Below are 27,326 nucleotides of genomic sequence, written 5' to 3'. Positions count from 1 at the left end.
CAGTCAATGCATGGCATTGCATAAGATTGGGCCACCGCTGGCAGAATGGAAATATGCTTCCACGCCAGATGGTAAACTATAAGTTAAGTTTCACAAATGTTGTTGTTTTGTTGTTCATATAATATAATTTACATTGCACGATAACAAAAATGAGATAAGATATTAACATTAATGTCTTTCCTATCCTAAGGATGGTTAACTGTGTTGGCAAGCAGTGGGCCAACCTAACAATAGCCTATCAGCACTGTAATCCAACTTTGTGAGTGTTATGGTGTAACTCAAGCCAGTGAGCTCCCTGAAATAATTTCCATACATTCAAAGTAGATGTAACCTCAATGTGCAACATTTGTTATGCTTGTTGCTTCAAATGCCCTGGAAGTTCATTTGATTTGGTGTCTTATAAAATCATGGCACATGGTAAAATTCACCAATGACTTCATTCGTTGGCTATAACCAATCCCCTTACCTTACACTCTTCCTTACCTTAAAAGCACTGAATAAGCATCTGAATAATGATAATAATAATAATGATAATATTAATGATGATTATTAATAATATTAATATAGCATTATGGTTGTTATGGTTATTATGGTTATTTCTTAATATTATTATTATCAGTCGTAGTAGTTGTGTCACATTTTATAAAAGGATGACTGCGCCACCTGGAGATACAATGGCGTCATAGCTCGACTACGTAAAGAGGGCATCTATACTTGTAGCATTTATTTCCCGAGTTTAGTCTGTCAGGCTTACGATCAGGCCGAGAGACTGTCACTATTTGTAAATCATTGCGCAAATAAACTTTACCAAGTAAACATTAAAGGCTTGGCACCTAATATAAACTGTAATTGGGGTTTGGATCTGCCAATCATACCAAAAGAGGCAGGAAAAAAACAGGAAGCCAGCGAAGAAGTTGAGCCTGTGAATATTCGGGGAAAGAAAAATTCCCCATAAATGGCTGTTACCGAGTTACCGGGGTAACGCTAAAGGAGTTGTTCCAAGATGGCGTAAACACAACGTAAAAAGCAATAATGCCGTTCTTATGCTAAAGTGCAATGCAGGCAAGGTAAAGTGGCAGTCATCTTTTTTTACACGAGTAGCCGGTTGAACACAAGCGAATCAGCCAAGATGGAGGATGAAGAGACAACGTTGGTAAGCGAGCACAATGACAGAAAAACCCAAGGCTTCAGATGACGATAACAACAATAAGCTGGTTAACTTTAGTTTACTGGTTGCAGCAGTAACTGAGGGCGGCTTTTTTTGTTTTCTAGCTATCACCACCCATAAACCCCTAACGTACATCCGCATTGTCTTCACTCTGTCTTTCTTCAGGCTTTGATACGATGCTATTGCTATGAAAAGTATTTCAATCACGCTGTGAACACTGCAGCAGCAGCTCAGAGGAAATTCAGCAATGATCCCATCTATACTTTTTTCCATGCATATGGTGCCCTGATGCAAGGTAGGCTTGAAATAATCAAATCAAATAGCATAGCATAGCATGAGCTACTTAAGGTCACACAACTTTGCTATCTGTCTGTCATGCACGTCTGCCATCATTTGACTACAGATCTAATTCAAGAAGCCTCAATAGAGTTGGACACATTAAGAGATAGTCGAGATGTGTCTCTCTGCACGTTAATGGCTCTTGTCTATGCTGAGAAAAAAAAGATAAACCCAGGTAAGCCAGCATAGTCCTTTTTTTAGTCATGCCACATGTTTTGCTGAAAGGACTGGACACAGTCGTTGGTTCAATTTAAGTGTCTTTGTATTCCCAGACAGGGAAGTCATTCAAGAACTTGATGCTAAAGTCAAAGAGGATCGAAAAAGTGCTTCTCCCAAGAGCCTGTACTATGCGGGGACGTTTCTCTGGCTATTAGGGCGAAATGATAAGGCAAGGGAGTACACAGAGAGAATGATCAAACTCTCCAGTGGCTCTAGAGAGGTGAGATTTGCATTTTTGGCATAAGTTTGAGAAATGCATCAGCATAACTTTTCCAATTGTATGTAATGATAAGAGGGGCGTCGTGGCTTCTCGCCTATTTGCACTGTTGTAAAAGTAGGAATGTTTTTCTGTTGTTCAGGGGATGATCCTAAAAGCCTGGATAGATGTGACATCTGGGAAAGACGCCTACGCCAGAAAGGCTGGAAAGTACTTCGATGAGGGACTGAAAGAGAGAGCAGATGTTTTTGCCCTGATGGGAAAGGTGAAATAGGAATCACAAATCCATATTGAATGTTCTTCCTCAGTCACTGCTGAATATCATTTCTCATATTTCCGATGCCTTTCATCGTATTTCATGTTTCTGATTGACTCCGTTTTTTTTTACGTGTCCCTTGCCAACACTCTGATCGGTGTATATTTACTGTTTTTATTCACCATATGAAATGTCTTTCAGTTCAGGAATAGTCATATTTTATGCTAGCCTGGGTGTACGATACTCCTTAAGTGATGTTTCCTCTGTCCTAGGCACAATACTATGAATATCGTCAGAACTACTCCGGAGCATTGGAGATGGTTAACAAGGTCATTGTTAGCTTCCCTGGGTTCTTGCCTGCCCTCACCAAGAAGATGAAACTGTTGCTCAGCCTTCAAGACTGGGAGCAAACCATAAGCGCATCACACAGGTAATTGATGAGGTGGTTAGGTTTCTCCCAAGTCACACACATTGTCACGTCTTTCTTAGCACAAGACTGTCTGAAGCCTGTCTCTTGCGATATCATAAAGCGCAAAAACTATTCGTAATCACCGCCATGGATGTAAGAAGAAGAAAAAAACCACAGCCTGCCTCTACAAATGGCACAGCATTCAAGTGCAAATGAAACACTAGCACGATGCCTCAAACCAGTGCATACTGATTGAAACATTGTTCGTGCTCGCGCTTCTGGGCTTTGGCCAGGGTCAGACAGCATAAAAAGGCCTTTGACGAAGAAGAGTGATTATTGGAGTCGCACCAAGCTTAGAGCCGCTGTGGTGCCCTCACTGGCATGTGTGAAGTGGGAGAGGTGCAGCGAGCATAAAGTACACTTTACATCGCTTGGCAGCCTTCACAGTTCCTTTAAGTTTTAATGTTATTTGTGTGGGAGCTCAACATAGTACTGCAGCAGTGTCATATACTCTAGTACTATCAAGTGTAGCAGATGGGCCTTATTCACAACACCTTGTTTCATATGTCAGGCTTTTGCAGAAGGATACAAATAACCTGGAGGCACTACGGATGCTAGCTCTACATTCTTTATGCAGAGATGGAGATATTACTCAGGTAAAGTTAAGATTTTCACATGGAATTAAAATATCAGGAATTAAAATAACATTGTAAATACTGTAATTTATGCTGGAGCGTTGCTGATCAATTGACTGAAGCTGTTTTTATATCCCCCCCCCCCCCCCCCCCACCACCTTTGGCAGTCGGTGAAGCAGCTTTCAAACCTCATCAGCAGCTTGGAGATTCTGGAACCGCACAACCCGGAGCTTTTCTACAGGATGTCTCTAGCCTTCACCCGTGTCGTAAGACAATTTTCAGAATCCTTAAATGCCACATTTTTGTGTCCTTCATACTGCTGGAGAGTTGTTTAACTTGTTTGGAATTTCAGCATTTACAGTGGTCTTTTTGTCACAGTGTGGACGGAATGAGAACGTGATTGAGCAGACGTTTAGGATGGTGGAGAGAGCCTTCTCCGTGGCATCGGGGGACTCCGACTTGGCCACCGAGTTGGGCTACCAGATGGTGCTTCAGGGCCGAATCAAGGAGGCCATGAAGTGGTACAAGACAGCCATGACTTTGGATGAGACAAGTGTTTCGGCTTTGACTGGTAACGTCTTACAGTTATTAATCTGTCGTCTCCGTGACGCTCTGGGTCCGTACATACATGTTTTTTTTACATATTTCTGAAGATATAACATCTTTTATTTTCGTTTCTCAGGTATAATTCGTTGCCAGCTGATAGAGGGCCACCTTGAAGATGCAGAACAACAGTTAGAGTTTCTCACAGAGATTCAACAGTCTATTGGAAAATCAGGGGTAACGTCTTTTATGTCTTATCATGGTTGGGAATCATTAATTATGTATATTACATAATAGTGTACTATGCAGTTGCACCTGGCAGGAGAGGCAGCAGCTGGTCTTCAGTGTTTTCTCTTCACTTATTCTTCCCGTGAGACTTTCTGTTTTTATTCTCGTGTATTCGATCCATCTTGAACAGAATGCCTTGTCAGGTTTTCCTCTCTCCGCTTACTCTGCCTCTTTTTTTTGTTTCCAAACCATCTTGCGTCTCTCCTTCTATAAGTCAATTAAAAACGATTTCACCCTCAGGAGCTACTCTACCTACGTGCCGTACTGGCAGTGAAGAAGCGCCGCTCCCAGGAAGAGGTGACCAATCTGCTGAATGATGCAGTGGACACACACTTCTCCACTCTGCAGGGCCTGCCTCTGGGAGTGGAGTACTTTGAGAAGCTGAACCCGGACTTCTTGTTGGAGATTGTCAAAGAGTATCTAGCACTGTGTCCTGCTAAGGTACAACTGGGAGATTCATCAATGATGGGCTGTTTGTTGGTCCTTAGGTTTTGTTTCTTTATTTCACACATTTGGGAATGGTATGATAAGGATATGTATCCTGTTGTGGTGAAACTCGCCACAAGAGTCTCTGCAGTAAATACAACTTTGGCTGTTCTTGTTTTAGCCTCCAGCACAGGGCCAGCCTCCTGCTCCTCAGCTTCAGCACTGTGCCACATTGTTGGATACTGTGGTCAAGATTGTGCCAGGTCTCCCCCAAGGCGTCTTCATGCGAGCCAAAGTCAGATATCAGTCTGGTGAGCACTGCATTTAAAATTTGGTTTCTCTTCTGCAAATGCTTTTATTGATCTGCATTGCTTCTGTGTTCGTTCAGGTGACATTGAAGCTGCTCAGAGCAGTCTACAACATTGTCTGGACCAGTGGCCTTCCTATGCAGATGCTCATCTGCTAATGGCACAGATTCATCTGCTGCAGGGCAACTTCACACTGTCTTCCCAGTCTCTTGAGCTCTGCCTCAGCCATAACTTTGAGGTAAGACAACCATCAGCATGGACAGTGTTATTGGCTGCTGAACGTTTACTAGACAATATGCGCTCAGGCTCTTATTTCACCCACGGCAAATGCACAAATACAGTGCAGCTCTGTCACCTTTTTCTGTAATATTCAGTTGGGCATAGTAATACAGGAAAGGATGCAGGTGAAAGGAAGATGGAAAGTTGCATTTCTTGCTTCAATCAGGAACTCAACCGCAGAATTAAACAACCTGATATTGGTTAACTACGAGGGATTGCATGTCTGTGACGTCTTCCCCTTTTCAGATCCGAGAACATCCCTTGTACCACCTGATCAATGCTCAGGCTAAGAAGAAAATGGGTGAGCTGACAGAGGCTATTCAGACACTGCAGATGGCCATGAGTCTTCCAGGTGTCCGCAGTGCTGGATCCTCGTCCAAATCCAAGAACAAGAAGATTGAGCTGAGTCCAGCCGACTGCCTCTCGGTCTTCTTGGAGTTAGCTGAGGCCCTGTGGCTCAACGGAGAACAGGTAACATTTTGAGTTTTGATATGGGAAGGCTTACATGATGCAATGCTGCTTGATTTAAAGCGCTCTTTTGATCTTTATGGTCGATGTGAAGCGATGTACTGGCCTTGAAGGGGGGGAAAACACTTGTTTTACACTTATGAATGGGTTTAATACTTCAGCATGAAGCAGCAAAGGTGATGCAGGATGCAATCAATGAGTTCTCGGGAACCCCTGAGGAGCTACGTGTCACTATTGCCAATGCGGACCTGGCCCTGCTGCGGGGTGACACCGAGCTGGCACTGAGTATGCTCAGAAACATTACCCCTCAGCAGCCCTACTACATCCAAGCCAAGGAGAAAATGGCACACATATATCTGAACCACAGGAAAGAGAAACGTCTGTATGCAAGCTGTTACAGGTGAGCAATACATCTGGATCCAAATGTACGCTAACTGACATCTTGATGTAAGATAGTAGTTGAACATATGAGCGAAACCTAATGCATTGTAAATGTTTGTCTCAATGGCAATGGCTGAAACTGAATTAAATAGATGACTCGCTATGATATTCAGCCATAGTGCACCAACGTTTCATCCAGCTGTGTCTGTAGTAGGCTTTAGAAGACAACGAGCTTAAAGTAAATCAAATAAAAACTGAACTGGAGCCATTCGACCAGTGAAGATGAAACGTGCACAGTCGCCTTCAGTCTTCTGCTGGTCTCTGCTGGTCTCTGCTGGTCTCTGCTGGTCTCTGCTGCTACTTGTATCAACAGCTGAGATGTAGGAGAGCGTGTCAGAACCTCGGAGCAGCAGAGACGTACTGCATGTCTACACAATGAAGTACACCATATGTGATGTGACATCTTCGTCTTTTCTCCAGAGAAATGGTGGAGAAGCTGCCCAGCCCTCACACATATCTCTTACTAGGTGATGCCTTCATGCACATTCAAGAAGTAAGCGGGAGACTGGTTCTGTGTTTTCGGAAATGTTTTTACAACATTGTTTGTATGGATATTGGCCTCGAACTTAGAATGGCTTTAAAGGTGCCACGTGCTTCAAATGACCACATTATTGTTTAAGTCTTTTATACCTTTTTTTTTTTTTAAGTCAAAAGTGTAATGAAAAATTGTCCTTCATGGAGAGATTATAAATTGTGGTGTTACACAAATGTGTCGCCTCTGTGTAATGTAATGTCACTACGCTTGTGAGTTTTATTATGCTACATTCATGCTCTTAACGGTCATGTAAAGGAGCCTCGCTGTGCTGTGTTGGAGCTGTCATGAAGACCATCGCCAAAGTCTTACCTTGGATGATTACTGTCTAAATGGGACACAGGATGTCCCTCTTAGTATGATGGAACCGAATCGTGTTGGGGATGTTTTTCCAGGAAATATAAAAAAAAAACTAACAAGGAACACTCCACAATGCTGCTGCACTTATTTTTAAAGGAGCAGCCCGTTTACGACAGGCCTGTAAATTGACCACATTTCTGGTGGAGTGAGCTATCAAACTGAGAGGTCATGTAACTCGATCAATCTAGCAGTTGCCAAACATTGTTTAGAGACAGGGTGTCCCCATCTTTTATCGTCAGATAGCATGAGCATCTCAGAGACTGACTGAGCAACGTCATTCGTCAGCACACTCACCGGACGTTAAATGAACATCTTATATCACATCTTAAGGTATCTCCTGTCTGAGTTTAAATATATTTATCTCAATAATGTGGCCTGTTCAAGTTCAGGTTGGCAGCTGAAATATGAGAGAAGAAGATAAATGTCCTGGAAAATAATGTGTTGAGAGTGAAGGGAGAGAGCAACCTGTTAAAAAAAAAAATATATATATATATATAGAATGATTTTTTTCGTCCTATACTCGTAACCAACAACAAAACACTCCCAAAACAAAATCTCATCAGAAAGTTGTTCAACAAGTGGGACAGATTGTGCCCGCATTGAAGTGAGTAGAGTCGGCCTGAGATTAAGTCAAAGAGGAGGAGGAGGTATGCAGGATTTCATGGAGGCGAGGCGAGCATGTTGACACATACTCTGGTTGTGATGATAGGTAAGATGGCGTCATTCATGGCAAAAATAGATCTTCGTCAGTAATCGCATCCTTATCCAACATTCCCAACAGCTCTCAATCCTAGCCTGCGTACGGCATGTTCACAACAATTGTAAATAAGGAAATGTTATAGACGTCCTGAATAATATTTACAAAACCAACAACAAATTGTGACACCGCTTTACCATGCGATTCTTTTTTTTTTTTCATCCTCAGCCTGAGAAAGCCATCGACGTTTACGAGCAAGCTCTGAAGAAAAACCCCAAAGATGGTGCTTTAGCCAGCAAAATTGGGAAAGCCCTGGTCAAGACTCATAACTACATGAAGGTTTGTGTTGTACACTCATTTAAAGAATGATAAACATGATTCACTCACAGGAAGAAAAACAAAAAGAACGGTGTTGACACAAAGCTGCTGTTACACAGGCAATAAATTACTACGAAGCAGCGCTGAAGACGGAGCAGCAGAACTTCCTGCGCTACGACTTGGCTGAGCTGCTGATGAAGATGAAGCAATATCAGCGCTGCGAGGGAGTCCTGCAAGGAGCTCTGGCCCATGAGCCAGGTACTTTAAGACGTCACAGTATGACACACACACACACACACACGGTGAACTGCTGGCGTCAAACACACCACGAGAGAATCTAGTCATGATGATAGCTTGTGCGCTGGCAAATACTGCTCGAGTATAAACAACTTGATGAGAGAAATATCAGCAAATATTGTAAACCGCTTTGAATCTGTCGCGGTAATGAAACCATATTCCTACTTTGTTTTACTGGTTGTTTTGAGCTTCTTCTTTTTCTTTTTTTTCCTGGAACGTACCAAGTGAACGAACTGCTTGCACTCTCAGATGATTGCCGCTATCTGGTCCTGTTGGCAAAGATCCAAAATAAGGTTGACAAAAATGAGGAAGCGTTACTTTCCCTACAAAGAGTAAGTGGTTTGCGGTCATGTGGCTCTCTCTCTGTCATCTTTTCACATTTTGTATGAAATCTTTTTGCCGATTTAGTTGCACTTTTTGCTCCGTATAGGCCCGGGATGTGCAGGCCAAGGTGCTGAAGCGGGTGCAGTTGGAGCAGCCTGACGCCGTCCCCACGCAGAAACGGCTCGCTGCCGAGATCTGCGCTGAGATCGCTAAACACTACACAAGTCAGAGGGGCTATGAGAGAGCAGTCAAATTCTACAAAGAAGCTCTTGTGTATTGTGAGACGGATCGCAAGGTCAGTGCAGCCGAATCAAAAACGTCCTGTGTACTCCCTGCAGCTGTGGTTAACAAGCACTGGGATCTTTTAGAGTCTGGTGCTTGTGTTTGTGATCTTAGTTGTTGATGGTTAGATTTGAAGGGCTGATATTTCCACCACCTACATTATCCCACCAAGAGTGTTGTCACATAAATTCAAGCGAATGCACTCGCTCTTCCTAGGTGATGCTGGAGTTGGCACGGCTGTACCTTACTCTAGATGAGGTCGACGCTTGCCAGGAGCAGTGCAGCATCATTTTGAAGAGTGACCAGTTTAACGAAGATGCAACTCTGGTTTGTTTTGTCTGTCCTTCACCACAGTTTTGACCGTGACCTTTTTTTTTTTTTTGGAAGTAATTTCTTACATATGTTTGTCCTTAGATGATGGCTGACATTATGTTTAGGAAGCAGGACTATGAGCAGGCAGTCTTCCACTTTCAACAACTTCTGGAGCGCAAACCAGGTGCATTAGGGCCACGTTTCAAAACATTTGCGGTCAATGTGAATTGATGATTTGACCTTTTTCTAAATGTTAAGCGTAATAACTTACACCTGTTGCTTTCAAGACAACTACCCAACACTGTCACGTCTCATTGACTTGTTGAGGAGGGCCGGCAAGTTGGAGGAAGTGCCCAGATTTCTTGATATGGCAGAAAAACATTCTTCCAGGACTAAATTTGACCCCGGGTTCAACTACTGCAAAGGACTGTATCTTTGGTAAGTTTGGAGGAGCGTTTGCGCCAAAAATTGTGAAATCCGTTTTAAAATGTGTGGCTCAACTTGTGCTTGCTGCTCAGGTACACAGGAGAACCTAATGATGCTCTGCGGCACTTCAACAAAGCCCGGAAAGACAATGTTTGGGGTCAAAATGCCGTGTATAACATGATTGAAATCTACCTAAACCCGGACAATGACACCATGGGAGGAGAAGTATTTGAGAATTTAGATGGTGAAGTAGGGTGAGTGGCAGTAGAAGCATACTACGAATCTATACAGCACATCTTCTTTTGTTTAAAATCCACAGACTTCCATCTAATGCTCGCCTCCTTCTTTCACCAGGACCTCCACGGAGAAGCAGGAGTCAGAGCAGCTTGCTGTGAGAACTGCGGATAAGCTGCTGAAGGAGATAAAGCCTCAGACATCAGCAGGACACACACGGCTCCGCATACTGGAGAACTACTGCTTTCTGGCCACTAAACAGAAGGCCAATGTGGAGAAAGCCCTTGGTGTTTTCACAGAGATTGCAAACATTGAAGTAAGTAAACCCCATTTGGTGTGCAGTTGGAGTACTCTCTTGTGTAAATACAGCCACACCGGGAGCTGTGCATTAATTCAGGCTCCCTCTTAATGTCAGTCATTCTATAAACTGCACATTACACTGCGTTAGGCTGAATGTTAATGAAGTACAGTATAGTCATTGCTTGTACAGGTGTATAACCGTTCTGTGAAAAGACTACTGAGAGGGAAGTCTGTATGGTTTAGGTGTCAACAAATGGAAGTGGGATCGTGGGGGAGGTGCTGTCAGGCTGATCCTGTCTAACCAGGAGTCTTTGGTCCAATTCAGAAAGAACACGTACCGGCACTGTTGGCCATGGCGACAGCTTATATGATGCTGAAACAGACTCCCCGAGCCAGGAACCAGCTGAAACGCATAGCTAAGATGAACTGGAATCGTGTTGACGCCGATGAGTTTGAGAAGAGCTGGCTGCTCTTGGCAGACATCTACATCCATTTGGGGAAGTACGACATGGCCGGGGACCTCTTGAAGAGGTGCCTCAATCATAACAAGGTCAGCCGGAAAATATTGTCAATGTTTGAATGTTATGTGGATTACAAGGCGGTCCAATTTGCGCTGAAAATATTTCCCTTATTTTGAAAATGTGCGTTACTATGTAATGTCTTTTATGTAAAGTTCTTTGTGATAATAATTGCACATTTTTTCCACAGTCATGCTGTAAGGCTTATGAATATCTGGGCTACATAATGGAAAAAGAGCAGGCATTCCGTGATGCAGCTCTCAACTATGAACTGGCTTGGAAATATGGAAATCGAACGAACCCAACTATCGGTATGTCAGCCAAAATCCATTTCTATTCATACGGAGAAAATGGATTCTAAAGATTCTATTTCCAACATGCAATGTCTCTTTTCGTTTCAGGATACAAGCTGGCCTTCAACTACTTAAAAGCAAAGAGGCATGTTGATGCCATAGATGTGTGTCATAAGGTGAGACACCAGTGGATGTTCACAGTTTTAGAGATTTGAGCTTGTTTTTATCCCGTGAATAATCTTTTTGCTTCCATCCACAGGTTTTGGCTGCTCATCCAAATTATCCCAGAATGAGAAAGGACATCCTGGACAAAGCTCGTGCTGCCCTGAGAGCTTAGTGTTGGAAGTGTGTGTGTGTGTGTGTGTGTGTGTGTGTGTGTGTGTGTGTGTGTGTGTGTGTGTGTGTGTGTGTGTGTGTGTGTGTGTGTGTGTGTGTGTGTGTGTGTGTGTGTGTGTGTGTGTGTGTGTGTGTGTGTGTGTGTGTGTGTGTGTGTGTGTGTGTGAGAGAGAGAGAGAGAGAGAGAAAGAGATGAAGCCAATGTTTCTGTAATAAAATGTGTTGCTTTCATTGAATCCACTTTTAATGTTTGGCTTTATGTGTCAAGTTAAAAAGAATGTACAGTTATTTGTAGTATTTCTTTGGGGAAAACTTCTTTGAAAACTTGCTGTGTAAACGTGAGTAAATGAATAGTTGAGTGCAATCCTGAGGGAAAACCTGCAGTGGAGTTCAGGCACTCAGCTGGAAGCATTCTTTCTTTTCTTACAAAACTGAAACATGTCAACTGATTTTGGAGCGTAAAAAGAAATGGTCTTTAACATTTATGTTGAAGCTTTATTCATCTGAAATGGACAACCTATTTTTTATTTGATACATTCCATATTTACATTGTCTTTGAAACTATTATACAGTTTATTTGAATCAAAATCAATGTGATGAATATAAGGATGTAGATAAATATGTATATGTTCGTGTTACGCTATATTTGATAAATGTCAAATAAAAAATATTCTGCTCTATGATTGTGTCTTTTTGACCTGCTTTCTTTTATTTAATTGCATTAAAAAACACACTAACTCTCCCGATTAAGACTGTTCTGAATCGAGAATTTACATCATCAAACAAATGTCACATCGTCAAACATTTACAAGCGTGACTGGAGAAAAAGTAGAACACACAGTGGACATTTTAATGGACATAATAAAGTGGAAGTGCCGGGAAACACAGTCACTACAGATGGAGTCACTGTGCAAGTCAAAGGCAGAAAGAACTCGAGCTGCACTGAGCAGGCTCCCTGCTGCTGGAATCCGCGTCTTTACTCCCTCAAGCATCCAACTCTTTATGAAGACCATCCGCTGTGGGGCACCGGGGGAATTAACGGATTAGATAAACCACAGTCCGCTGGTGAGTGGCATCTCTTCCAACTTTTCAGTATACGGACGCTCGGGCAGTTTCGCTTTTCCATGTGAAAGAACGCGTAACTTTCACCAGCGCGCGCTGGACCATGTGCGTTTATACAGTTTGTGTTCGCGTTCATAATTTAATCTGTGTGCAAGATGTGGTGGTCTCTCAGAGAACCTGATTGGATGCGGTGGGCCGTGTGGGGGGGGGGGGGGGGGGGGGGGGTTTACAGCGCGTTCCTACGTTATTTGTAACCCAGCAACTGTCCCAGTGAATGACCAGTTGAACAAATCCTATTAATGGCACCATTATTGAATCTGAGGAACTCGGTGGAGACCACAGTCCGCAATATCCCTGAAGTCAAAGTGAGTGCAGACCACCTTATAGTTTATTTCGAGGTTTATTGCGAAAGTATTTAAATCAGCAGAGATTTTGCCATGTTTTGTTTTTCAACACATGGCTGTCATTTTGCAAGAATAACAGTTGCAATCGCTAAACTTATTTAACGGGATGTCGTGTCGTGGTTTTCTCAAACGTATTCCAGGTATGGATTGTGACACGCAGAAGTTCTCTGTGCGCAAGCGCGCCAGCACGTCTCCTCCTCCCTCTACCTGAGAGGAGCGCACCTGGATCCAACGAGACGGAAGTTCTGTGAAAGCAGGACACAGAGCAACTCTTTTTGGCTGCGCGAAAAGTTTCTGTGGAGTTCGAGCAGCCGACAGAAGATCTACAGTCGAAGCAGGATGTCATTGGTTGAAATTTTAAGGTCTTTTCGAACCGAAGTGTGTAGTTCAGCGACTGAATGGTAAGTGGTCGTTTTCTAAAGGATCACAGAAGACGATTTAATCTGTGTGATCTGTATTTGGTAGCAGACTACTTTTAGCTTTGCCAGGGACTGCTACTCACCTATTTAGTTTTATTTCAAAGACAAAAATATAAAAATCTTGAAGTAGCCATTAAGATGTTATTGTATTGACATGGAACGTACCATTATGTTGTATTTTTCTGAACCCCCAGTGTCTTAGATTCGACAGTTACATTAATGCTAGTTAATCATCATTCAACATCTGAATATATGTGTTGATTACAGCTGAATGTCAGCCTGCTCTCCATTGAAGAAGAATGAAAGCTCTCCGTAGAGTGCTCCGAAGGCGATTGCACCCAGTTAAGCTGGTGATAGTGGCCCTTGTCTTTGTCACATTCGTGTTCCTCATACAATGGGAAGTTGGGAGCCCAAGCCAACAGGAGGACCCGTGGCTGAAGGAGATGGCAGTGAAGCGGGATGCCATGGTGGGCATGGTGATTGGAGCGGTCAATAACTTCAGGGATGTGATTCCAAAGATGCAGATCCGAGCCCCAGTACGTCAGCCGGACAGAGCAGACGGTGTGTCTTGTCTGCCAGGTCACTACACTGCCGCTGAGCTCAGGCCAGCTCTGGAGCGGCCACCTCAGAACCCTAGTGCTCCTGGAGCAGCTGGGAAACCTTTCCACGCAGACTCGCTGAACCTTGAGGAGCAGAAGGAGAAGGAGAGGGGTGAAGAGAAACACTGCTTTAACCTGTATGTCAGTGACCGCATCTCCTTGAGCAGAGACCTCGGCGCAGACACGAGACCACCAGAGTATGCCAATTTTTTTACAATCTTTACACTTTTGGTAAAACTGTGCAAAATACCTCCATGTTTACCTTTTTGTTTTATACTCCAAATGTGCAAGAAAGCTCAAGGTGATCATTGTGTCGTTGAACATAGTAGACCAAATAATGTTCATTCGTTTTCCAAATGATAGTTCTTTCGTAACAACATGTAATTGCACCACCTAGTGGGTGTGAATGCAGCTGTGGTGCTGGACAAGAAGTACTCCTCTTTCCCTACTTCTCCATGGATTTATGTACTGGCCCGAGAATATCATTTAAACTCACAGACTGACAAACACCAGAACAGATTAGTGTAAAATAGATGGGGTCTAACCCAAACACATTGATCTGATTTGCTTTTTTGCAACTGGGGGAAAAACTCCGGCAGAAACCATCGAGATGATTGTACTGACTGGGGCTTTGTTTCAGCATCCCTGCCCAGTTACTGTGGCCGGTTCAGAAAGCAGCACAGTTGTGTTTGGCAAATTACACTACATCCAATTGCATGTAGGTCCAAGAACATGTCAGGAGATAGTCAGTACATGACACAGACATAAAGCCTGTCCATGTCTTGGCTGTCTTTTTATGGGGAATTACAAAGTGTCTCCCGCTCTGATATGGCAGGTAGTTCAAAGGCTGAAATGGACACCCCACAGGGGAGAGTCTGCAGATGTAATAACTACACTATTGTGCAGCTCAGGAACTGTACAGGACAGTTAGATCTTTGTGCTCTTTCTCCTTCTTTCTGCAGATGTATTGAGCAAACCTTCAAGCGATGCCCCGCCCTGCCGACCACCAGTGTTATAATTGTGTTTCACAATGAGGGTTGGAGCACCCTGCTAAGGACGGTATACAGTGTCCTCCACACCTCCCCTACCATTCTCCTCAAGGAGATCATCCTGGTGGACGACGCCAGTGTTGATGGTAAAATTCAATAGGGCCCTTCAGGGCCGCTCGGCTCTCTTTGATTTCATGCAGCATGTTGGGTGGGCAGCTCTTTGGTGTGCCACATAATGTTCAGAGAGGAGCCTCCTGCTCCTTTTGTGGCCCATGAACCGGGTTACGACAGGAAGCGAGGGGCTGCTAGTGAATACTTTCCTGAGAGGAATTACCAGCGGTTGTGCTTAGAAATGGCTCTCCTGACAGCCAGCCATGTTGAAGATGAAATCAAGACTCCTTTTTAATGAGCTTGAGTCTTACCTTCCAGCCCTGAGAGCTGTGAATATTGTCTATTCAGCAATACTTGTGACTATGTATGTTACTTTGTTGTACTTTTCATAATGTTCTTCTCAATCTCTAGCTTTCTAATGCAAATGCCGTACTTTCAGATGCGTTGAAGGACGGGCTGGATGAGTATTTGAAGCGGCTGAGCATCGTTCGAGTTGTCCGCCAGCGAGAGAGAAAAGGACTCATCACCGCTCGGTTGCTGGGTGCCTCCGTGGCCACCGGTGACACACTCACCTTTCTGGACGCCCACTGTTAGTCAACACCCCTGACGTAACTCGCAGATTAAAACCAGTTGCATGGCAGCCACACCCTGACTTACACACCCACAGCTCAGCAGCCTCATGTGTGCTCTTTTTTTAAAGTCCTTGGCAAGGGCGCGATGCCTTTACGTTCCAAAATGTGTCATTCATTTGGTATTGTAAAGCAAACTATTTGTGGTGTAATGTCTGATTTGCGTGTGTTAATAACAGGTGAATGCTTTAATGGATGGCTGGAGCCCCTTCTGGCCAGGATAGCAGAGAACTACACTGCAGTAGTGAGTCCTGATATAACCACTATTGATCTCAATACTTTTGAGTTCATAAAACCGTCCCCATATGGCCAGAACCACAACCGGGGAAACTTTGACTGGTCCTTGGCCTTCGGCTGGGAGAGCCTACCCGATCACGAGAAACAAAGGAGGAAGGATGAAACATACCCCATCAAGTAAGCAAAAGACATTAAGTGTATTTTAACTCTTGTTGGTTGTCATTGAACACCTTTACGAAATCATTTCCACAGGACTCCCACATTTGCTGGTGGCCTCTTCTCCATCTCAAAAGAATATTTCTACCATATTGGAAGCTATGATGAACAAATGGAAATCTGGGGTGGTGAGAATATTGAAATGTCATTTAGGGTAGGTCTATCTCGTGTTACCTGTCGAATCAATATCGCCACTATCCAAACGGCTGCCTTAACTGCATGTCATGATACATCTGTTTGTGCTGTCTCCCCTTTAACTTGCAGGTGTGGCAGTGTGGCGGACAGCTGGAGATCATTCCGTGCTCTATTGTTGGTCATGTTTTCCGCAATAAGAGCCCCCACACCTTTCCCAAGGGCACACAAGTAATTGCTCGTAACCAGGTTCGACTGGCTGAGGTCTGGATGGACGACTACAAGGAGATCTTTTACCGTCGTAACCAGCAAGCTGCACAGATAGCAAAGGATGTATGTAGTACACACACACACACACACACACACACACACACACACACACACATCCTCTTAAGACAAGTTTTGAGCAAATCCAACTCCTGTCTGTGAATTACCAGCATTTTATGTATTTATTTAACCTTTCATTTATCAGGATAACCTCACTGAGATCTAGAATCTCTTTTGCAAGGGGGTCCTGCCCAAGATGGCAGCGTAAAAGTTTCACCTGGTAAAAGCGTTGCTTTAATTAGTTTTTCCTTCCAGCACAAGAAAAACAGGATTTGTTTCTGTTGTAGAAACCTTTTTTTTTGTAAGAAACTCAATATGATGTATAAAAGATAGATTGTCTTCTCGAAAAACAAAAAACAGGTCTTTATAAGTAGAGTTCAATGATCAGATTTTATCATCAGCTGGCTTCTGTGACAGAATTACACACCATAATATTGTACTGTTGTAATTCTCAATGCATGATTTCTGTAAATTAAACACATTCTCGAAGAAGGAAAGAACTAGATAACCAATTAGGGGCTGAAAGCTGTTGACAGACAGAGAAAAATGGGCCTGAAGGGCATCAACTCTGGTAAATGACTCGGGCTCTCAATGTTTCCCAACATGTGGTCCCGGAGGTGCCATAAATGTTTCCCTCGGGGCTGTACCTCACAGAGCAGGCCAGCCCTCACCCGCTGGCTTTAAACAGACACGCCGTCGTCGACAGCTTCAAGGAATGCACTGTATTAGTTATCAGTGTGCCCTAGTGTGAGCGGCATCCTCATCATTATAGTAAGTGCTCTCATTATTCAAGAGCATTAGGTGCCTGCAAACCCTTTTAAATGTGCCACTACGCTTCCTCTTTTAAAGGTACACTGGTTTAATACTTGTCTGTTGTTAATTTGTTCAACAAGGGAGTCATTAGAGCACTGGAACACATTCATTGACTGTTGGAAAGTAGGGCGTTGATGAAAGTAAGGAGAGTCAAGGTAAAAAATGTATTATTTATTTTGTTGCGTCATGTTTTATTTATGTAATTGGAGGCTTAGGGTTTAGTACATACATTCACATCACCCTCAGGTTTGTAAGCTAGCACTACCATCAGGTCAAATAGTCTTACTGCAGCGTACTTTACTTTAGGATCAAATAACTGCAAAACTAATGACATTCCCACCAGCCTCAGGTGTACTGTATTTTGCCTTCAGTGCTAATTAGCAAACGATACCATGGCAATTTGCCAAACTCAAAGTGCACATGGCAAGCACAGCCTTACAGAAGCAGTATTGTGGCTGTAGGCTCTTAGTGTTGTTGGTCTGAAATCTTGTTTTTGTGTGCTTGCGTTGTCTTCAGACTTTGAGCTCTCCATAAATCTTCATTTCTGTGTGGATGGCAACCTTTAGAGAAATATTTGAAGAAACATTGACCTTTTTCAGTGCATAAACGGCACTTCCAGATTCATCTGGAAAACAGCTACACAGCCTTTGCTAAGTGATCTTAAGTGCCATGCGAGAAACCTGGGTGTGACCCTGGACGACCAACTGTCGTTCTCAGCAAACATTGCATCAGTCACACGCTCCTGCAGATTCCTGCTCTACAACATCAGGAGGATTCGCCCTTCCTCACTGATGGTGAGGAAGGTGCTCATCCAGGCTCTTGTCATCTCTCGCCTGGACTACTGCAACTCACTACTTGCCGCCGGAGCCCCGGCGTCGGCCATCAGACCTCTGGAGCTTGTCCAGAAAGCTGCAGCTCGACCTGGTGTTCAATCGCCCCAAGTTCTCCCACACAACTTGCCTTCTCCGTTCTCTACATTGGCTCCCTGTAAGAGCCTGCATCCAGTTTAAGACTGTGGTGCTAGCCTACAGGGCAGTGAAAGGAACAGCTCCTTCCTATCTCCAGGCCATGGTCAAGCCCTACACCCCCGCCCGACCTCTTCGCTCTGCTGCCTCGGGGCGACTGGTTGCCCCGTCGCTCAGAGGTCCCGATACGGCCGATCGACCCGGTCGCGGCTGTTTTCTGTCCGGTCAGTGGTGGAATGAACTCCCCACTGACGTCAGGACGGCGGCGGCGCTGCCCATCTTTCGGCGCAGGCTGAAAACTCACCTCTTCAAGAAAGGCCTACCCTTAGCCTTCCGCTTAGCACTTACTTAGCATCTATTGTATTCATACCAGCTTATTGCACTTATGATTTTCATATTAGTTTGTGGCACTTATTGCATTCGTTTGTTTCTGCACTGTACGTTGGCGCTGGTGTATGCTCTTAGATGCTTGCCTGAGGAAAGGACATGCACTTATTACTTCTGGTGACCAGTTTTCTCGAAAACCGATGTGGAATACGCTTATTGTAAGTCGCTTTGGATAAAAGCGTCTGCTAAATGACTGTAATGTAATGTAATCTTATTCTATACCTGACATTTCTTTATCAGGATGCTAGTGTCCAACATGCCTGCAGTGTGTTGTTGTGTTGACGATCAATGTAAAGGATCTGCTTTGCTCTCCTGCCTGCCATTGTTTCAACAGAGGGCCTTTGGAGGGATCTCCAAACGCATGGACCTCCGTGCGCGGCTGCAGTGCAAGAGCTTCTCGTGGTATTTGAAGAACGTTTATCCAGAAGCCTTCATGCCTGATCTCAACCCTCTCCACTTTGGCTCGGTAAGATCACACACACACCTCACCGCCAGCTCTCGTCTTTCCAAACCTCAGAGCCCTGTCTAGCCACTGTGGGTTTCCACTTGGGATCTCCAAAGGGTACTGAGCAGTTCCAATTTGACACCACTGAAAGCACTCCAGAGACTAAAGTTGTTTGAACAGCTTGCATTGGATGTTGGTTTTTCATTTTGTTTCCTCCCACTGCTCTCCCCTTCCCTTCTCTTCGTCTGTAGGTGAAAAATGTCGGCAAAGACTCGTGTCTGGATGTTGGAGAGAACAATGAGGGTGGGAAACAGCTGATCCTTTATCCATGTCACGGACTCGGAGGCAATCAGGTCAGTCAGAGAATGTACCCTCTATCTCTGACATTTAATTCACTTTAATTGCAGAGGTTGATGGCATTTTCTGTTTCCTTTGCTGTAGTATTTTGAGGTCTCCACACATCACGAGATTAGGCACAACATTCAGAAGGAGCTGTGTTTGCACGGGGCAAAGGGGACTGTGAAGCTGGAGGACTGCCAGTATAAAGGCAGGAGCACATCTGTAGGAGCAGAGCAAAAATGGGAACTGAAGGAGGTGAGTTTTCTCTGCACTGATGTGTGATTTTTAGATGCTTGGGTTATCTTTTTAGGAAAGTAATAGTTTTCTCTTCTCTCGCATAGAACCAGTTATTCTACATGCCAGGATGGAACATGTGTCTGAGTGCCCGTCATGTGCACCCCTCTCTGGCCCTCTGCAACTCCTCAGACAGATACCAGCTCTGGTCCTTCATCTGAGTGTGCAAACTACCACTTTGAAAAATAGCCACTCAATGCATAGACCTAGTAGGACACGAGTATACTATACTGTATGCAGTTAACATACAGTGTTAGATTAATGACAGTTAGTTTTAATTTATTTTTATACATAGAAGAACTGAACTGCTGCTGCTGCTGCTGGGAAATTTTGACTTTGGGAGAAACCACAGTGTGCCACTGCTGGAAGGAAGCATTGAACTAATGCTCCCAATCAGACTGAACTGAGATTTTTTGGAACAAGTGCCTCTTTTGTGTTTGAGATGTATTCACGACTCCAAGTCTTCGCAAACAACACATGCAGTATTAGGTATATACATTTTTTTACATTGAATTTAAAACAAAATCACACAAACAAAATACTGTCGATGAAATATATACATAAAACAAGGGGTTGGACAGACAAAAATCCAAAATGTTATGCACCAAAGAGACTGGAAATGAAATATGGGGTGCATTGTCCCCTTTTTTAAAATGACTTTTAAATAATGCAAAACCTCTTATTTGCTACCATCCAGTGCCTTAAATGTAATTGTATACTGGGTGGGTGGAGTGGTGGAGGGGGGGGCGGTGGTGTGGGAGGATTGCTGCAGTTTTCTGTTGATGCAGAATAGAAGTTTCTACAGTATTGTGATCGAAAGAGTCTTCAAATCAGGATTGGAGTCGATACACTATGATGAGATTTGCTGAGATTAGGAAAGTTTTGCAGGAGAAAGATTTGTATGTCTATACACTTGTCGCCAGTTTATTAGGTCCACTTAACTATAACTAATGCATAGACATGAGAAATGATCATTTGAATACCAGTTTGGACTTTCATTATGAAAGAGAGTGAGCTGGCCCTTAAACACAAATTACATACAAATAGTTTGTACTTCAGGTGTTTTTTTTTTTTTCAAGTGATCATTACAAAAGTGAACTGTAGGTTATTGTTGATGATTGAAATGCTTTTTTATTTGACCTACAGTCAGTGCGTTACTAACAACATACATGTCAAACATCATGACTGATTTTTAATATGAATCGATCTCTTTTAAATAGCGCCATTGTTCATCTGTATTATTTCAAATTTTATTCTCTGGTGTTTATCAAAGGGGAACTTCTAATGTGAAATGAATGCACCGACGGAATTCTATTTGTTGATCGAAGGTCTGAAACTCTCCCTCTACATCTAAACTGTAGTCCACTAATGAATCTATGGTGCAGGCACTAGTGTTTACATGGGTGGGGATCAGTGTAAATACCTTTTTTAAGCTTGAGACTGGGTGAGAAACAGATAAAATGTGTGTGTATGCTTAAAATGGAAAGTGTCTATTTTTGTCTTGGTATTAAGAGGTCTTATTTTTAGGTCAATAAATTAAGTTGGGTAGTACTCAGAGCCACTTTGTCTCATTTCTCCCTGTGATCTGCAGAGGGCGCCTTGCGCTAAGAAATCACTGAACTGTACAATGTTGACTCGCAATTTTAATCAAATTTATTTCAGAACCATATTATAAATGAAACGACAGAAAATGAGGTTTGCTCTGTCGACAGTTGGAAAACCAAACGCGTTGAAATGGTACCATTTTGTGCAAACGTTTGCATTTTACAGAATAAGAAATATAAATAAATCAGGCACATGAAGCTTTACAACTCACAACCAGCATGAAACAAAACACAATTTTAAGATAGTGAAGCAATTTACTTAATACAGACTTCATAGTAAACCACAATAAATACACATTTCAATATATCATTCATAATAAATACTGGAAAACAAAAAGCCAACACAGGATTCTTAACTGGATGCAGGGTTATTGTATCTAGCCGTCTCATATCGTATGCTTTGGCACGATTGATCTAATCTACAGCCTATGTTGATGCCACTGATTGCCTGAAAGCGGTCTGTACACTTTTGTAGCACGAGAGGTGCCAGCTACTCGACAGAACCACCAAAACTCTGGTACTGACCCTTGTGATTATAAAACATGGGCAGATATTTGCAAGCTTTGAAGAGGGACAAATATCTGTATTCATGCAGGAACAGAGAGCTCAAGGTGAATAACTTCAGCAACACAGTACAGCAGTTCTATTCGCTAAATTATTGCAGACCTCCAATTTCCTTTTTGTCAGTGACTTTATAAAGATCTCTTAAAAGGTTTTTCACAGATTTTTGGGAAAGACTTTTCTCACATCTGGCTGTTTAGTCATAATCAATGGCTCATGGACATCAGGAGTCATTTTGTGTAGCTGTTAATTCCTGATATGAATCATGTTTGACAATGAGCTTTGATTGTCAACCTTGAACATTTGCTTCCCCCGTATACAACTGGCAAAGCTGTGGCTTATTATCTATGAAACTAATGGTGCTTGAAGTACAATAACAAGGGCCATGACGGTCAATTAAAAGAGATCTCATTCCACTTTATTGAGGATCTTCTCTAAAAGCTTCTCATACTTTTGGAGATATGTCAAAGTACTACTTCATTAATATCCCTGTATCAATGAAATGCTTAAAATAATTCATCTTTATTTGTGGCACCTGCAAATGATAGTATTCTCAGAGTGAACAGTGGAGACATAAAACAAGTGAGGGGCAATATGTTTCCACAGTTCAAGTGTTCATCAGTTAAGACTAACTACATGCCACTGGACCTGCACACACAAGTCCAAAATGCTGTGAATTGATTTCTTGACATTTTATGCTTTTGATATTGTATTCCATACATACAAATAAGAATTCAGGCTTTTTCATGCTTTTCAAAACCATAGAAAAGCATATAATCGTGACAAAAACAAGAAGAGGAATGTACATTATGTACACAACACATTTCATATAAAACAATGGCAATTCTTTTCTTCCTAAATGTCACTGAGATTGCCCAAACAGCATGCATATTGTTATTAAAACGTTTACAATATGTAAGTACATAATTCAGAAACAACAAATAAACTGACAGTAAACCTTTTTGCACATTTGACACATACAGTAGACATAGAAAATCTCCATCTACAGTACAATATCTGCTTAAAACTAGAACTTTACATCTGAAATTACAAGATACATTGCACAGCATGACATAACTGATGTTGAACAAACGATTTGTTTTATCTGTTCCATCTTGCAGTTCAGCACACGCTGTAGTGGAGGAACCCTCAGGAACAAATAAATAAAAATTTCCATCAAGACCCTATGGCTTTATAGATACAGATGAAAATGTACTCCGGTGCTGTAAATTGCTCAGGTCGGATAATGCAAAAAGAAAGGCCATGATTATGCGCCCTTAAAATACCACTTGGTCAGGCTCAAGTGAAGACGTAATGATGAAAGAACACTTCAAAAGGAGAGGCCCACTAAATGGCTGCGACCTCAGGGCAATGGTCTGGTAAAGGGAGGTTGTTAGTGTTGTTTCCTAGTAAGCTCAGGTCAGAATGGCCACCGGACTCTTGCTGCGGCTGTTCAGCTGTCATACATGAAGTGCTGTAAGAACCCTGTGTGCTATTGTTCAAGTAGTTTTTAAACTGTGTCTGGTTCTGGGTGTCCGGCTGCTCCGCAAAAGCTGCTTTGGACAGCACCTTCTTCTCCTGGTCAGATGTGTAGCAGGTCAAGGGGGCGGCAGGAGCGCCGGTGGTCAGCGTGAAATGGTGATTAGCTGTGCGTTGTTCCTCAGTCTGATTAGAGTAGTCTGTGTACTGCTGGGCAGGCATGTTGAAAGGTCCTTGGGCCGCGTTGCCGTTGGTCGCGGCGACCGGATCTTGGAATGCTAAGGCTTCCCCGAAGGGCTCACTGGGTCGGCTGGTTTGGCCGTGAGAGACGGCACTGGAGCTCCCCAGCTGATAGTACTCAGCTGAAGAGGAGTTCATTAAATAAGTGTTTCCGTTTATGTGGCTATCATGAGCCACAGAGCCATTGCTGTAACACAGCACAGAGGACAAGGGGACAACGTCGGTATGAGACACTGACGGGGTGACACCCTGAAAGCTCTTTGACTTCTCCTCGTCTTCATCATCGTCATCCTCAGAGTCGCTGTTGGCTAAGCTTTGGGTGCTGGAGTCAGACAAGACACTGCAAACACTGCTACTATCCTCCTCGTCCTCATCGTCATCTTCGTTCTCCTCTTCCTCCTCCTCCTCCTCCTCGTCTTCTTCATCCTCCTCCTCGTCATCGTCCAGCGGCGCCTCCATCTCCTCCGCAGCCTGCAGGTGCATGCTGGCCGTCTGTGGAACGGCATCTGACAGAGAGTACTCCAGCCTGTGCTGGGACTGAACGAGAGAGTTTCCGCCTCCCAGGTCGTTAGTTTCGCTGTGGTAACCGTTGGTGGGAGACGCCTGCTGCTGCTCACGGCTCTTCTCCAGTTCCAGCTTCATGATGGTGTGCAAGAAATGGGTCCGAACACGGATGGGATTGAACTCCACTCTCCCAGTTGAATTGGTGCAGCCCTCTTTTGTGCAGCCACATGGAAATGACATGCGGTCCACCTAAGGTAAACACAACATTTACTGTGCCATTCATTTTATTTTTAAACAGATGACCTGTGTAATTTGATGATGACATGATTGTATCAAATAATGAATGTGCTTTATTTAATATACTTGATCCCTGCACCTTGTCTTTGCATGTACAGTCGGGCAAGGATAACGCTGAAGACGTGCATGTCATGGGATTTACCTGGCACTTGATCCCTGCGATGCTGCAGGCACATGTCTCTGGGTCACAGAAGACTCTGCAATCACAGCCGCAGTCCTCTCTGGACATCCGGATAGCCCGCAGTTCATGTTTCTCCTCCACGTCAATCTTCTTTACCCCCGAAGAGCGCAGCAGTGCTCGGCGCTTTTTAGTGGTAAGTGGCTGCAGGAAGAAGTACTCGTCTACCTCTGTGTTGTCCAGATCAATGTCATCGTCGGAGATGTCCTCTGCCGTGAGCGTGTTGGCCTCTTCAGACTCCACCGTGCCATTCTTAGTCAGCTGAAATCAAGCGGAATCAGATCCAAGCCATTTTATAGAAGTGAGAGAACAAAAACAAAGTGACCCAGATCCCTTTCAAATTCACTCGCATATTTGACACTGATATATTCTGTGCTTATAAAATCCCTTCTACAGAAATATATGTCAATACTGCTCTGATAAAGATTACCAGGCATTTACCTTGAGTTTGACTGAATTGAGCTTCTCCTCCTTCAGGTGATCTCTGAGCATGTCTCTGTGGATCCTCTCCTGCTCCACGGCAAATTCCCCGAGGGAGTACTGCCTGATCCAGCTATGCCTGTTGGACATGCCCAGCGTGCTGCCTCCCTGGCTGGGCACACTGGTGAAGCCCTGCCGCCGGCTGAAGTAGTACACGGTCACATTCTCAAAATGTACCCTCCTCGTCCGCAGCCGCTTCTCTCTCTTCAATATTGAGTCAGCTGCAAAGGAAGACGGTTAATGTTAAAAAAAAAGTGGCACACTGCGAGTACTTTTCATCTTGGTTGTAAACTGACAATTCATTAATCCAATGTGGAAATAATTAAAGCTCTACACTGCAAACCAATGCATCTTTTTTTCAATCATTCTTTCATGCTGCAGCAGAACAGACGTGCTGAGAGTTTTGTCCTTAAATAGGAGGTATTCTTTCTTGCCATTACAGCAAGCTTCTATGTATCTTAGTGCAGCTTTGTAGGGAAGGATTTCATCAGATCCACAAGCTTCCGCTTGGCATGCGAGTCCTCAGTGTGTCTTTTTAAGGAGAGCTCTACAAGAGGGAGGGGGGGGGGGCAATGATGGAGCATAAATAATCCCCTGCCTGGCCCAGAGATGAAGAGTGCTGGTTCACAGAGGCAGTGTTCCCAGCGTTCACCCCATATCAGACAGACAGGACAAATAGAAACCATCTGGTTCCAACAGCCCCCCCGCCTTACTATCTACAAAGAGAAATGCAAACAGCTAACAGCATGTTTTAGGTATAAAAACACAGAGCCAATGTTAAGGTCTTTATAATTAGCTTTTTTCCCCCAATGTCTATATTAACCGATGGGGAAAAAATTGACAACTCACAGGTATTTTAAAGGTTTATAATGTTCCTTTACTCTCTACAACAACACAGGTGTTTTTCCTCCTCTCTCTAACGCAACAGCACGTGGATGTAAAACCACTTAGGATTCAATCCTTTCATCTTTCGGCAATGACATTCAATCACTGTACGTGTACATGTCACTTCACAGGAGTGAAGTCTTCCCAGGAGCACAGCTCCCTTTTTGCTGCCAGCTGACCTTCTCCCCAGCTACCAGCAGCTGCAGCTGACACGGAGGCCAAGCTCAGCCTCTAGGGTTGAAGCACCCTACTTATGTCTCGCGACAGGGCCCCCTGTCACCCATGTCATTTACACAGATTTTAAAAAATAAAAAATAATTGGGCATCATAAAAATTGCTCTTAATTAATAAAGGTTTTAAAAAAAGTTTTACAAAAAAATGTGAAATGTAAGTATCTGCAGCCGCTGAGCTCTTGTTAATATTGTATTGTAATATAATTGTTGCTGCAGCTAAAACAGTTGGTCGATCAACAGACAGAGTCCTTTTTCAAAGTGCAATTGGTGGTCTCAACCTATTTGATGTGAAGTAATATTTGCTGGTCTTCTCTGTTTTAATTTGTTTGACATTTGAAGTTGTCACTTTAGGCCTCAGGAAATAGCGAGAGGCATTTTTCTCCACAGCATTTTATAGACCAGTCAATTAACTAATTCACGAAAAATAATCGGCAGATCTATCCATAATGAAAATAATAGTGTTTTTAGAGAGCGGTGCATTTATATGTACATTACCATCAAGTGTTGCACACACACAGCTTGAGACGGCATCAGCAGCTGATGCTGCTCCCTAATGAGGGAGGCTGTCTGTGCAGCCCTCCCCTTTATTACAGCCCTGCACTCATCACTCAGCCTCCTATCCTCTCCTCAACTCAGCTATGACAGTAAATTCATATTACACTCCTTTATCTACAGACATGCAGATTTGTTTTGTCTGACCTGCATCCTGCATTGATTGTGAGCTACAAAATCAGGGTGTATCTGAGTGTTATTCCTTTCTTGATTAAAAACCCCTTTCAGTGCTTTAGCATGTTTTCCCCATGAGATGAAATGACAACATTAAGCTTACTCTCAATAGCCACACTGAGCTCAATGTATGAATTTAAAAAAACACAGTCACTCACGGGTAAAAGGGCCAGAGGCAGAGGGGTTGACACTGTCACTGCTATCCCCACTCTCACTGCAGGAGACCTCATCATCAGACTCCCGCAAGGAAGAGCACGGGGAAGAGGAGGCTTCCACCTCCTCAAATTTCCTCTTCAGTATTCCACTCATGGCCCGCTGCATCTGCACCTGAAACCGAAAGACAGCAGAGGGGCCACACATTATTTAATATCCAGTTAAGGGCCTTCATAATCCTCAACACACTCAATTAGCAATGAGACCCTGACTCCCCCTTCCTCCTCCCTACACACACACACACACACACACACACACACACACACACACACAATCTATCCTGCCACTATCCCAGCTCCAAGGCATTCCCTAGGCGAATGATCACATTGGCAC

General features: G+C 43.5%; 3 protein-coding genes across 4 annotated transcripts; 2 read left to right on the top strand and 1 right to left on the bottom strand.

Moving 5' to 3' along the window:
• Window positions 1-1,039: 1,039 nt before the first annotated feature.
• Window positions 1,040-11,260, top strand: ttc21b (tetratricopeptide repeat domain 21B). 2 transcript variants are annotated; one of them, XM_079277603.1, is made up of 29 exons: window positions 1,040-1,153; window positions 1,334-1,463; window positions 1,572-1,682; window positions 1,780-1,946; window positions 2,086-2,208; window positions 2,472-2,629; window positions 3,180-3,264; window positions 3,411-3,509; window positions 3,622-3,814; window positions 3,926-4,023; window positions 4,315-4,515; window positions 4,682-4,811; window positions 4,889-5,046; window positions 5,334-5,558; window positions 5,717-5,955; window positions 6,417-6,489; window positions 7,814-7,924; window positions 8,023-8,161; window positions 8,426-8,532; window positions 8,631-8,819; window positions 9,023-9,133; window positions 9,221-9,302; window positions 9,406-9,556; window positions 9,637-9,798; window positions 9,899-10,094; window positions 10,404-10,628; window positions 10,787-10,907; window positions 10,998-11,065; window positions 11,149-11,260. In XM_079277603.1, the coding sequence occupies exons 1-29, from the start codon at window positions 1,130-1,132 to the stop codon at window positions 11,224-11,226; spliced, it is 3,954 nt and encodes a 1,317-aa protein (XP_079133729.1). In that variant the 5' UTR covers window positions 1,040-1,129; the 3' UTR covers window positions 11,227-11,260. The 2 variants fall into 2 exon arrangements, with proteins under 2 accessions (XP_079133729.1, XP_079133730.1); XM_079277604.1 differs by lacking the exons at window positions 10,787-10,907; window positions 10,998-11,065; window positions 11,149-11,260 and having other exon boundaries at window positions 10,322-10,413.
• A 1,721-nt stretch (window positions 11,261-12,981) lies between these two features.
• Window positions 12,982-20,287, top strand: galnt3 (UDP-N-acetyl-alpha-D-galactosamine:polypeptide N-acetylgalactosaminyltransferase 3 (GalNAc-T3)). Its single transcript, XM_079277031.1, has 11 exons — window positions 12,982-13,092; window positions 13,378-13,906; window positions 14,672-14,844; window positions 15,249-15,398; window positions 15,618-15,852; window positions 15,928-16,045; window positions 16,156-16,356; window positions 18,850-18,981; window positions 19,212-19,313; window positions 19,402-19,554; window positions 19,641-20,287. Exons 2-11 carry the CDS (start codon window positions 13,410-13,412, stop codon window positions 19,752-19,754), a joined length of 1,875 nt encoding a protein of 624 aa, XP_079133157.1. The 5' UTR covers window positions 12,982-13,092; window positions 13,378-13,409; the 3' UTR covers window positions 19,755-20,287.
• Window positions 20,288-23,105: 2,818 nt separating this feature from the next.
• csrnp3 (cysteine-serine-rich nuclear protein 3) lies at window positions 23,106-27,101 on the bottom strand (the record flags this gene model as incomplete). The annotated part of the gene is made up of 4 exons (XM_079276438.1): window positions 23,106-24,230; window positions 24,421-24,717; window positions 24,898-25,157; window positions 26,939-27,101. 4 exons carry the CDS (start codon window positions 27,099-27,101, stop codon window positions 23,106-23,108), a joined length of 1,845 nt encoding a protein of 614 aa, XP_079132564.1.
• Between the last annotated feature and the right edge of the window lie 225 nt (window positions 27,102-27,326).

The sequence above is a fragment of the Melanostigma gelatinosum genome (assembly GCF_949748355.1).
Source record: "Melanostigma gelatinosum genome assembly, chromosome: 10".
NCBI classification, from domain to species: Eukaryota; Metazoa; Chordata; class Actinopteri; order Perciformes; family Zoarcidae; genus Melanostigma; species Melanostigma gelatinosum.
Note: the sequence above shows the minus strand (reverse complement) of the source record. Positions and strands in the feature narration are given on the sequence as shown.

Bases quoted from the DNA above. Each gene is read 5' to 3' on its own strand.
- galnt3 (XM_079277031.1), top strand. From the start codon at position 13,410: ATGAAAGCTCTCCGTAGAGTGCTCCGAAGGCGATTGCACCCAGTTAAG. The intron at 16,046-16,155 runs GTAGGTCTATCT...TTTAACTTGCAG, and splicing joins ATATTGAAATGTCATTTAGG to GTGTGGCAGTGTGGCGGACA. The intron at 16,357-18,849 runs GTATGTAGTACA...TTGTTTCAACAG, and splicing joins CTGCACAGATAGCAAAGGAT to AGGGCCTTTGGAGGGATCTC.
- ttc21b (XM_079277603.1), top strand. From the start codon at position 1,130: ATGGAGGATGAAGAGACAACGTTG. The intron at 8,820-9,022 runs GTCAGTGCAGCC...CGCTCTTCCTAG, and splicing joins ATTGTGAGACGGATCGCAAG to GTGATGCTGGAGTTGGCACG. The intron at 10,908-10,997 runs GTATGTCAGCCA...TTTTCGTTTCAG, and splicing joins TCGAACGAACCCAACTATCG to GATACAAGCTGGCCTTCAAC.